This window comes from Glycine max, chromosome 19, assembly GCF_000004515.6.
Source record: "Glycine max cultivar Williams 82 chromosome 19, Glycine_max_v4.0, whole genome shotgun sequence".
NCBI lineage: Eukaryota > Viridiplantae > Streptophyta > Magnoliopsida > Fabales > Fabaceae > Glycine > Glycine max.
Window position 1 is genome coordinate 50,527,669 of NC_038255.2, and position 12,060 is coordinate 50,539,728.

The 12,060-nt window shown below is 34.0% G+C and overlaps 2 protein-coding genes across 3 annotated transcripts; one reads left to right on the top strand and one right to left on the bottom strand.

Annotated features, from left to right (window-relative positions):
- Positions 1-3,020: 3,020 nt before the first annotated feature.
- LOC100799364 (replication stress response regulator SDE2) lies at positions 3,021-6,592 on the top strand. Its single transcript, XM_003553739.5, has 3 exons — positions 3,021-3,809; positions 3,930-4,494; positions 6,198-6,592. The coding sequence occupies exons 1-3, from the start codon at positions 3,160-3,162 to the stop codon at positions 6,342-6,344; spliced, it is 1,362 nt and encodes a 453-aa protein (XP_003553787.1). The 5' UTR covers positions 3,021-3,159; the 3' UTR covers positions 6,345-6,592.
- LOC100799895 (putative RING-H2 finger protein ATL21A) lies at positions 6,563-10,994 on the bottom strand. 2 transcript variants are annotated; one of them, XM_041012769.1, is made up of 3 exons: positions 9,394-10,994; positions 8,103-9,307; positions 6,563-7,299 (listed from the first exon to the last, which is right to left on the bottom strand). In XM_041012769.1, exons 2-3 carry the CDS (start codon positions 8,782-8,784, stop codon positions 6,845-6,847), a joined length of 1,137 nt encoding a protein of 378 aa, XP_040868703.1. In that variant the 5' UTR covers positions 8,785-9,307; positions 9,394-10,994; the 3' UTR covers positions 6,563-6,844. The 2 variants fall into 2 exon arrangements, with proteins under 2 accessions (XP_040868703.1, XP_006604906.1); XM_006604843.4 differs by having other exon boundaries at positions 8,103-10,994.
- Between the last annotated feature and the right edge of the window lie 1,066 nt (positions 10,995-12,060).

Consider the following 12,060-nt stretch of genomic DNA (forward strand, 5'->3'; position numbering starts at 1 on the left):
AATTATAAAAACTTTAGCAATAACAGAAGTCATAAAAACCATGTGATGAACAACCTTAAAGTACTACTCGTTTTTCATATGAGCACATGTGGGATTATTGTAATGATCTTAGAATACAATTCTCTTATTTTTGTCGTATTTTCTTTTTTTCAAAAAACTTTATAACCTCATCAATTTTGCAATGTGCTTGTTATTCCATGCAGGTTCTATTCTTCACAGTGGAGGAGATGGGCTGCTACTTTCATACAAGCAGCTTGGCGTCGATACTGGAAAAAGAAGATTGAGAGGTCATTGCGCGAAGCAGAAGATGAGCTACAAGATGCTTTTGCAAATGAGGAAGGGTCTAGTCTAAGCCTTGGTGCAACCATATATGCATCAAGGTAATTTGCTGCCAATGCACTCGAAATTTGAGAGAAAATAGCAGACACAATAGAATGCAACAGAGACTACTACCTCTGTTACCTCAAAAGCCAGCTGAACCAGATTTCACTTCTCGGAAACACTAACTTGCAAATAGGAATAAGGACATGTTAATGTTAACATACTCATGGGAGCCAAAATTTATTGTAATGTAATTTTTCCTTAATATCTATTTAATGTAATGTTAATTTTTATTGTTTCTTTGATGTGTTTTATTATTATTATTTAACGCAATGTTAATTTTTATTATTTCTTTCATATGTTTTATTGTTATTGTATGACCTAATCATCCATGCATTTGTTGACAAATTAACTTAAGAAGTTCTTTTTACAAACTAATTATCTAAAAGGGTCTATTTTGAAACTTATTCCTAGGTGTCTATTTCTATAACCATTTCACCTTCAAAGCTGGTGAAACATCAAGAACAGTAGCGTTTCGCTGTCTAAACTGACAAAACACAATGGGAGTGAATTTCATCATCCTCATTGGCGAAATCGGTGGTGCAGTCCCATTTCGCCATCCTTGTTGACGAAATAGGTACAATCATTCTTAAAAGGTGTTACCGCAAGACAAAGAAGATGAAGCTTTTCCTATATACTAATAAATTGTTCAAACATGTGAACGTATGAGCATTTGATATATAACACTTATAACAAAACAAATATATAACACTACCACGTTGTAAAAAAAACTCCAAGAAAATATTGACATTAGAGAAGCAGCTTCTTTTTGTTATGATAAATGTGTTTGTTGTTGGTAAATTATTTTAAAAATCATGATAATTGATGCTAATAAATATTGACATTATAAGATAATTGATGCTAATAAATATATTTATTTTATAACATAATTAATGCTAAAATCTTTTAATGTATATATTAGCATCAATTAAAATATCTTTCCTCTTCTTTTTAAATATTTTTCATTTATTTAAGTATCAATTATACAAAGAAGACATCACTATCAATGCTATTGAGTTTGGTCCTTTAAACAATATATTTTTTTATTCTCATAGATGAAAAAAAGTATGATTGAAAAGATAAATTTCATCAATGGTGGTCAATAGTTTTTTCATCAAAGATTAATCACCAATAAAACTAATAAATATTTGATATCAGTATCATGATATTAAAAAAAAAATTCAATTATGATAACAATTTAAATTTGAAAAGATTAAAAATCGTTTATAATTATAAGATAATTGATGCTAATAAAAGTATTTATTTTATAGCATAATTGATGCTAAAATAAAGCTTATACTGCATAAACAGAAAAATAAAAATAGTTATAGCAAAAGTTGCAGTTAGAAGCATACATAAATTGAATTTGAAAGAGAGCAAAGAAGCAGCTTACTTAGAGTAATCGGTATTCTTGTCAATAGGAGGAAGTGTAACAGACAGTCCACAATCTTTGGGAAATTGAGGCACACGTTTAGGATCATAATTTTCAATCGAGGCCAGTCGATCCTTCCTTGAGGCACTGGCATATAGCTATTCGATTTTCTTGATGCCATTGCAACACGCCTCAGAGGGCTGCTTTGAGCTCTCTTGCAGGAAGCTAGTGCAAGGTGCTACCTCCTCAAGTACTGTGTGGCATGATATTGAACCCAGAGCTTCACACCTTGTAATTAGGAGAATGACAATGGATACAATTGCTGCTCTTGACATTTTCACATTGTTTGAGGATATATAGTTCAAACTAGACTGTTTTAATTTAGCTAGTACCAAATATAGTATATATAGAGATTTGTGCAATTGTTTGGTTGGTTCTATCAACTTGCATTGCATGCAAACTTCTTGACTTTCAACAAAAAAGAGTTCTAACAGTATAGGCAACTACTGTATGGTTATATAAATGTCATTCCAAAGCCGAGATTGATTAACCACGTGGCATGGGTGACCCGCTACATATTTAATAATTACCAATTGGTCTTCTAATTGGGAAGCCAAAGTATTTTTATTTAGAGACTAACCAAATAGATTTTATCAATTCCAACAAAATCTTTTTTTTTTTACTATGATAAGAAAATTGAATATATTTTTTTCCTAAAAGTATAAATTTATTTTCTTATTTTGAGATTTTTGTAAGAGATCAAGTTCTTTCATTGCAAATTTATTTGTCAATGGTAGTTAAATTTTTTTTCAGATATAATTAAATTTAAAAATAATTCATAATAGTATATTTAAAGTAATAACTAAGAATAAAAATTAATAAATAAATTATTATATAATTATTAATTTTTATATTATAAACTAATTTTTTAAATAATAATAAAACTAATAAATTTTTTTATATATTTGTATTATATATGTGTGTGTGCGTGTAACAATGTAATTTTTTATATCGTTATATCATTATAAACTAATTTATATGATAAATTCATTCACTTTTACAGTAAATCTTAAAATAATCAGCTTTTATCACCAATAAGGTTTTTTTTAAATTACCGAAATGGATATTGTTTAAGAAAATATTACGAGGTATAAGTGAGTAAGTTGTAAAAAGAGAGTTTCAGTATATTTATCACCAATTTAATTAAGTTGAATTTCCTCCATATATTGAAGCTTCGATGAGGCCCTATTAATAATACGCGCAAAACAAATTGAAGAAATTTAAAATTATTTACATATTACACACATCGATTCTCACAAACATATAATTCATCCCTCATTTCTCTTTTCGTTCTCTCCAATTTCCCGAAACCCTAATTTCCTCAATCCTGGTTTTGGAATTCGACAATGGAGCAGAAGAGGAGCAGCAAGATGTACAACCTGTTCGTGAAGCACTTGGACGGGAAAACCCTAACCCTCCTATTCCCCTCTCCGATCCTCTACGCGAGTTCCATCAAGGATCGCCTCTTCCAACTCACTGGAATCCCCGCCCACCACCAGCGCCTCGTCACCGGCTGTCGCCACCTCAACGATGACAAATCCGCTATCCAGTGCTCCCCGGGGGACGGCAACATGTTTCCCTCCGTGCGCCTCCTCCTGCGCCTCAAGGGCGGCAAGGGAGGCTTTGGCTCGCTTCTCCGTGGCGCCGCCACCAAGGCCGGCCAGAAGAAGACCAACAATTTCGACGCGTGCCGCGACATGAGTGGCCGGAGGCTGAGGCACGTCAACGCCGAGAAGAGGTTGGAGGAATGGAAGGCCGGAGAAGAGGAGAGGAAGCTCGAGAAGGTGGCCGAGGAGTTTCTCAAGAAGCAGATGAAGAAGGGCAAGGGAAAGGGTAAGGGTGAAGGTGACGGTGAGGCCCACAAGTATGTCGCAAAATATAGGGAGGAATCTGAACGTTGTGTTGCCGAGGTTGCCTTGTCTGTTAAAGAGGCTCTCACTGCCAAGCGCAAGAGCCCTTCACAACCCCACCATGATGCTAAGAAGTTGAAAATATGGTAAGTGAACTCACTTACTCACGTGTTGTGTGTTGTTTGTTAATTGTTACTGTTATGTGGTTTCCTTTGATGATTGTTTGGACTTTGTGGGTTAGTGATGTTGGTACTTGTGTTCTGTAGGATGGGGAAGAGGAAATTGAATGAAAGTGATAGTGATTATAGTGATGATTCTGATGAAGAGGGGGAGATGGAGAAATCGGAATTGTTGAATGGCCCGAATGAGTTGGGCTCAAATAAGGCTGAGGGCAGTTTGGGTTCGGTAAATGGGGGCGGAGGCTCTTCTGGTGCTGGCTCGTGTGAAAGTGGGTCTGAAGAAGAGAAGGAAACTGCTGTGGATGGAAATGTGGTATCTGTTGGGATGCTGAGTGGTGAAATTATTCACGCCACAGCTGAACCTGTGATAATCAATGAGGCTACTGAAATGCCAAAGGGGTCGGTGGTTGCTGAAGATAATCAGGATTGTCATGGAGGTGTGTCTGACAAGTTTGATGGTACTGTGAATCAGGCCTTGAATGTTATGGGCTCTGAAACCGTGGCTAGTGCTGGTGAATCTAATGATATGGAAATTGATGGATCTCTTGAGCATAAAGCAACTGTCAATGAAGGAAGTTCACCAAGCACTAGTGTTCCTGTGTTGGAGGAGCCCCTGAATTTTGATGCCTTTAATTCAGCTGCCGAACTTGAGGTATGTTTTCAGTAGGATCCTCTGGACTTCTGTTTGTCTGTGTGGTACCCTTTGCTTTAAATAGGATTTAAAGAAGGCAGTGGCTATGGTGAAGCCCAAATAGTGTGGCACACCGGCAGACCACTACTTAACCAACAGTAGCTGGTAATGACCAGTTACTCCAAAAAAATAGTTTTGCTAATTTGTTGCTCTCGTTTAGAGATAGGGGTTATGTGAAAATAGGATTTCTCTCTATGTGAATAGGTCAAGTCCGTCCTCAGTGGTGTTTTTTTTTTTAATTTTTTAAATACCCATTTAATTTTGTTTCTCTCTTTGATGTTGTTGAAACATATTACATTGACCCTAGTGACGAAGCAAGGGGAGACGATGGGATGGGCGATTAGTATGGGCATATACATTTTGAGTTCATTCATTTAAATAATTATTGAAAAACATTATGATTGTTAGATTATATTATATTTTCTGATGTATTAGTGACAGCTATAAAAGCTGTTTTTGCTGTATCTACTCTGAGAGTAGACTTTAGGTCCTCTGTTCTGTATTGTCCGTTTTATCTCTATGTAATCAGTCTTTATATATATAAATGAATCTGCTGAGTGTAAGTTAAGCACTCAGACCCTTCAACAATGTAGCCCATTAGTTTTAACAATAATAAATATATTTTGCATAAATCTCCTAAATCAATGGGATGACTAAGTCAAGCAGATATGTGGGAGGAGGGTGTATACAAGCAAATTTATCCATCAAGATTTAGATCTTTGTTTTCTTCAAATAAATCCATACTGGGAGTTTAGAGCTGCAAATTCAAACTTTTCAGGAATCAGTTCAGGGCTTATTGGCAAGTTGCAGATTACATCTGTGGCATTTTATGGTTGCACCTCAAAAGGAGAAAGGAACTTATTAGAGATTTAGGTTTTAGTCTGAGAATCAAATTGGATAGCTGGGTTATGATATGTGGGAATAAACAAATTCTGGAAGTTTTATCAGGACGCTAAAAAGGACTTGAAGAAGCAGGATTTATGGTGAATTAACGAGGATCCTTGATGAAACAGAAGAAAAAAGAACAGAAACAAAGGAACTGATAAACTGAATACAATGCTAATGTATTGGGGCTTAGCTAGAACTTTAGTCCTCTCAATAGTTCAAAGATAGAAAGCCTTTGAAAGAGAACTTTCAAATACTAGTACGTTTTATGTGTTGTAGTTAGTTAGTTTAGTTGTGAAGCAAGCAGAAATTCTATTATAGTTAGTTAGTTTAGTTGTGAAATTTTCCCCTCATCTTTATTATATTACTTAATAATAATATGGGGTTATATAGATAAAGCCACCGAGATTTTTTTTTAATTGTTAGATAGATTTTCAGTTTTTAAAAGTCAAGCAAAACTAAATGGTTGAATATGGGTGGAAACCACAACTGTAATTCATTGAGTTGTTACCATGGTTTAATTTTTTGAAGAATTCTAACTATTCTTTTAAGGCGGTTTAACTAATCTGATTTATAGTAGTTGTATTGCACGATGGTGATATAGCAATGTTTTTCATTTCTTGTGGATGACTAAAAATTTTATGTGTGAAAAATTCAGAAAAATGTATCAACAGAGTTGAGTAATGGCCCCTAAAGCCTCCGATCCCCTTCATCTATTAGGCATTAGCATTGGTCATGGATTGTTTATTATGCCTTTACCATTGCTATGGTCTTGACAGGTTCTTGGCTTGGAAAGGTTGAAGTCTGAACTGCAGTCACGTGGGTTAAAATGTGGAGGTACTTTGATGGAGCGTGCTGCCAGGCTTTTTCTCTTAAAATCAACTCCCCTGGATGAACTTCCAAAGAAGCTGATTGCGAAGAAGTAAGGAGATTTTTGAGAAGGCAGTTATTTCTCTGTACAGTATTTCTTAACTGTTTGCACCTTGTACTTGGGTGTCAGTTGTATCCTCTGATGACTTGTGGAACTCTGACTGATGCATGCCTTTTCTGTTCGTTTTAGTGTTCATATTGGGCTGTATTTTGATGTAATAAATACCGTTACCAGCAGCCAAAGGAAGCTGAACACTGTATAACCCAAGAATTATGCATTATAAACAATTCCAACTTTTCTTTTTGGTATTGTATTATGAGATAATGACGAGTATCATCAATGGCCGGATATTATTGTTCCTAATTTATCCAACTATTTATTATTATTACAATCCATGCTATATAATAAGTTGACAACCGTTTAACATTAAAGACATCCCAATGATGACACATATCACTAACTAAGCCTCCGAAGTGTGACAAACAAACAATGAGAGCAGCTGGATTTCTGACCCAGATTTGTGGTTTTCTGCTTAATGGATAAACCCATAACCAATCAAGGATCACTGGCCATAACTTGAGCAGTAGAAGGATGGGAGGGGGAGTTGCGGCAAACGGGGCATGTGCTATTCATGCGAAGCCATTCATCTATGCATTCGGCATGGAAACAATGTGCACACTCAGGAATGCATCTGATTGTGTCTTTGGTTTTATACTCTGACAAGCATATGGTGCAACATCCGTCATTGGGTCCAGGCACTCGTCGGCTTTCCCCTAGTACAAGTTTCTGATAAGACTCGATTGTAGAATCATCCAAGCCCATCGTAGCAATGGAAGGTTGGGGTGATATTGCACTTGGTTCCGACCTCTGTGCAGCAGCAATTCTGGCTGTATTGCCTCTTCTGTACTTTAAGGACGCGTAGCATGCAATTGCAATGACAAAGATGATAGCTGGTCCCACAATAGATGATGTGATGATTCCAAATACTCGAAGACCATGTTGTGGAGGAGCTGAAAATTCAAGAGTACTACTGATAATGAGTAAATGCTATAGTAGGTTGGCCTTCTATATTTCAATTACATCCCACACTATTTTAGTCTTTAAAAAAAAATTAATAATCTAATCAGTTCTATGAAAATCTAAAACATCACCGTCTGTTAAAGATTCTGTTATCAAATTTAATTCTTTGGATAACACCAAATTAACAGTTATGTGTCATGCTCTAATCCTTTGTTAACCAAATATAATATTTTAAGTGCTAATTTAGTAACAATTTTTGAAGAATTAATAGAAACATATTTTGGGTCTTGAGAGATTTATTTGCTGACTAAATTTTTTAAAGAATATATAATCACCACGTAATTTTGAAGGATCAATGAATCAAAATAAAAAATACGATAGAGAAAACCACTTAACTATCTGCCTTATATTATAATTTTCAATGTGCACGCAACGCAAGCTCCTGACTTCAGAATGTTTTTCATTAATTTTTTTTCCATTAATTAAGTCCCAACAAGCAAACTAACAGTTAAAGTCAACAGACATTAAAATACAAAAAAAAATAAATGGTATGACAATGGCTACTGATATCAAAACGTTGACTTTAATTTTTCTAACAAATTCTTGTTTCAAGCAAGCTTACTACTGCTTACGGTCCAACTAATAATGGTAGCTCCATGGAGAACACTAACAAGTCTTGTTTCTTTTAGTCCTTTAAACGGTTTGAATTATCAAGTTTCTGACTAAAGTTAAGGAGTTAACTTCATGAAGAAGAAAAAAAACAGATCGAAAATCTGGTAACATATATATTTACCTGTTTGGTAATCAAAGAAACAACGAACTTGATCACTGTTTATGCTCTCAAATCCGCACAAGGCCTCTTGTGATTCACAATATCTACAGTCAGGTGCATGCCATGTTAATCGAAGATCTCCACTAAGGTCATCTCTGAAAATCTCCTCATATGGTCCCGGCCTTGAAACTGGAAATGTGAGCTTCTTAATAACATGGCAAGACTCGGGCAATGGATTGGGCAAGTTCACTGAAAGAATAGCTGATACGAAAGATGTAGAATTGCTAAGACAGTCAATGGGAATGAATTGTGACCCTGCGTTCCGAGTTGGGCATCTTAAGAAGGTGTAGTTGCGGAGTGAAGCAGCAACAAAGGGAGAGCCTGAAAGATTGAGGCTTAGAAGACGTTTTGGAAGGCAATTATCAGGGTCATAGACTTGTATCTGTTGTCTGAGGTAGTTGATGTTGCGGACAATGAACTTTCCCGTGTATGGAAGTTTAATAACTGTTTTGCTATCATTGGTGCAAGTTAATTTGAAACCAGGATAGCCGCCGCAATAAGGATGTTGGTGACCTTCTATTTGAAAGGGGAAACGAATAAGGATGTTATTGTCACTGCACCAAGAATAATATTTGCAGTCATCTGATGCATATGTGACATGAAAAAATATGAAGAAGTGGAAGAGGACCTTCAAGATGTCCATTGGTTCTGCTGTGGTAAGGGACCAAGGACTGGCTTATTTTGAATTGAAATAAGAATCTGTGTTTTGGAACCATCCATCCAATTTAAAAACCAAACCCTGAAAGTCAAAATGATTTTATATGAGGGTATGCATAGTTTAACAAAGATGTGGAATTAGGACTAACTCAAGGCAACTAGCCATATGCAGAATTAGTATACTAGATGTCCTTGTTTTGTCGTGTCAGCACTCAGCATATTGGCAATTATAAAAAGCCTAAAATGGTCCCCAGTCATCATTGAAGTATTCTTCAGCTTGTATTAGTTTAATGCTAGGTTAGCATGCTATGTAGATCATCCCGTATCAGTGAAGCGGATTTTTAATACTGCATAAACTGGACTAGAGTCTCTGAAAGAGAAAAGAAGGAAAAGAAGTGATTCCTTTGCTGAATCCAAGCATGCTGGGTAACAGATATGCCTTCTTCTTCAGGAAGCGGATCATTGAAGGCTCCAGTAAGGCTCATACAGCTGAATCCCAACTTTGAAACCTATTAAAAAAAATGAGAAAATACAGAACATGCTTGTCAAAATGAGAACACAAAAATTGGAATTATAAAAATGAGAACAATCATACCTCAAGGCCTTTGAATTCCGACTTTCACACTCTGCACCATTTGATCAGTTTCATTGCAATCCTGATGCTGCTAGGTTACTACATACTACGTTTGAAATTATAGGTATAGATATAGACAGAGAGAGTAGTTTCTACCATTTGGAGGGATTAAAATTCTGTTACTGTAAATTGAAGTCTACTTTTTGGTGGTCTGTTACAGTAAATTCAAGTGTATTAATTGAAGAAATCTTTAAATAAAAATATAAGAAAAGGAGTATAAAATCTTTTATTATCTTAATTTCTTTAGGTAAATTTTTTTAACAATTATGTTTATGGAAGAAATACATTACCACAAAGTCTCAAAGAGAACCACCAGCTGCAGCATGATCAGAAACCTTGTGCATAGAGTCATCACAGTTTAACTTTAAACTGTCCTAAAGGAGGCGGAATCCATCAGATTTGAGGAATAACCATTGCAACAGAGGCAGAAGAGTTAATCTTGATGTCATGCTCAGGACTAGTCACAATATCATAAACTTGGCTAATAATGAGTCTGAGTATTCACCATATTCAAACTCGCATTCTCCAAAACTCTTATTTCGACTTCTCCAAATATTGTCAAGAGAAAGAACAAAAACAAGGGACCATAATACAAGTAAATTACAGGGAAAAAAATGACATTACTATTAAGTGAATTATTATTAAAATAACTGTCCTTTTTTTCTGCATTTTGTTTAAAACATTTTGAAGACCAACCCAAGAATAAAATATGAGAGAGAATCAATTTCCTTTCTGGAAAATCATGTACCAGCTTACTACAGTATTAAATATAAAGTAAAATAAATTCATTCAGTCCAAAGAAATTCAACCATTAGCAATAGCCAACAAAACCGTCCAACAAATTAATCAAACTAAGAATTCTTCCCTGTTCATACATTAAATGGGACGGTTCTGAAACCACTTACACATTTAACATAAATTCATACATCCAAATGCAGGGTAGATCAATTTCAATACGGCAAAACTAAGTTTTGGACATAATCAAAGCAGAACACAATTGACTTGTCGTCGAAATTCCCGGTGCTGTCTACTCTATTATCTCTCTGGTTATAGATAACAAATTTTAAACCTGCATTGTTGGCCAGCAAGATGACATCTTAATCAAGGCAACAAATAAGGTTCGGCAATCTGAAGATGCTCATAACTTGCATTCAGCAACTGAGTCCAAATTCCCTCATTATCCAAACAACAAAATGTGTTCTCCTGTGATCATGAGAAATGCACAGGCAACCCTTCAAGACCCCGAGCTCAGGCTCATCAGGAGGGACCTCGGTTAAACCACCGGGCAACGACAAATAGTGGTATGTCTCATTCTTCAGATCATACGAAAAAATTACTAACTCATTGATAGTTACAACAACACTATACCATCGATAATCAGAAAGTTCATAGTGCCATTCACAAACCGACCACAAAGTCCCAGAACAGGAAATTCCAAGAGGTAGAGACGCACTTGAATCGCGTCAAGGCCTTCACTGGAAGCCATGAGATCCTCTGGAAGACATTTCGCTGAATTTTAAGTATTTTCAGTACTCCATCCAATGCTTCACATCACATTCCGTCTTTTGGAACCCACCGTTAAAGCACCGTTTTTTTTATTATAAACAAAATACAAATTAGTATATGATAAAAAAAAAGCATTAATTGCAAATTTAATACCTAAACATCTGCCCCTATCGCTATCTCTCATTCTCTGTATCTAATGCTATTAATGTAGTGTTTTTATAAATATATAAAATAATATTTTCCCTTATATATTGTTAATCAATACATTTATTACCTAATATATATATATATATATATATATATATATATATATATATATATATATATATATATATATATATAATGATTTTAATAAATATTATATATATATATATATATATATATATATATATATATATATATATATATATAAAGTTATTATTCTCGATAAAATATTTTAAAGCAATAACATAAAATTCAAAATTTTAAAATTATTTAATATTTTGTTATAAGTTAACATTTAATTTAATTCAATCACTCATTATATTTTTATTTTACAATTATAATATAGTATTTTATACTAAATTGTTGGTTCGAGTGGTATTAAATCCAATTATTTAAAATTAATGGATATTAAGTACCAAAGTCTGGTAAAAAAATATAGTAACTTATTTTTTTAAAAAAAAAATAGTATGCTGAATTTTATTTACTTAAAATATAATTAAGTCAAAAATTAATTTTAAGATGTTATTTAAGTTTTTTTTATACCAGTGAGCAAATAATAATTAAAGAGTAAAATATTAGAGAGATTCAATGAATTTAGAGTAAAATTATCTTAAATCAAATAACATCTAAAAAGTATTCTAAAATCAAATTAGTAATTTTACAAATATTTTATGCCATGTTTTTAATAAATTAACAACATTAAAAAAAGTTAAGTTATGCTCTTAATTTGTAAAATATAAAATTGATATTATTAGTCCAATTTCTTTAAGACTCATTTAGAATGTCTTATGCAGTATTTATTTATTTTTCACAAAAAGATTCCTAAATATAAGTCATTTTCTAGTTCAATAAATAATAAAGGAAATACATGAATGTCTTAAATTGTTTAGGAGTTTAACTTATTGTCTGGTATAAAAA

What these genes read in the sequence shown, in the direction of transcription:
- LOC100799364 (XM_003553739.5), top strand. Translation starts at nt 3,160, where the DNA reads ATGGAGCAGAAGAGGAGCAGCAAGATGTACAACCTGTTCGTGAAGCAC. An exon ending in GCTAAGAAGTTGAAAATATG is followed by an intron (nt 3,810 to 3,929) that starts GTAAGTGAACTC and finishes TGTGTTCTGTAG; the next exon opens with GATGGGGAAGAGGAAATTGA. An exon ending in ATTCAGCTGCCGAACTTGAG is followed by an intron (nt 4,495 to 6,197) that starts GTATGTTTTCAG and finishes TGGTCTTGACAG; the next exon opens with GTTCTTGGCTTGGAAAGGTT.
- LOC100799895 (XM_041012769.1), bottom strand. Translation starts at nt 8,784, where the DNA reads ATGGACATCTTGAAGGTCCTCTTCCACTTCTTCATATTTTTTCATGTC. An exon ending in TTTCTTTGATTACCAAACAG is followed by an intron (nt 7,300 to 8,102) that starts GTAAATATATAT and finishes TTGAATTTTCAG; the next exon opens with CTCCTCCACAACATGGTCTT.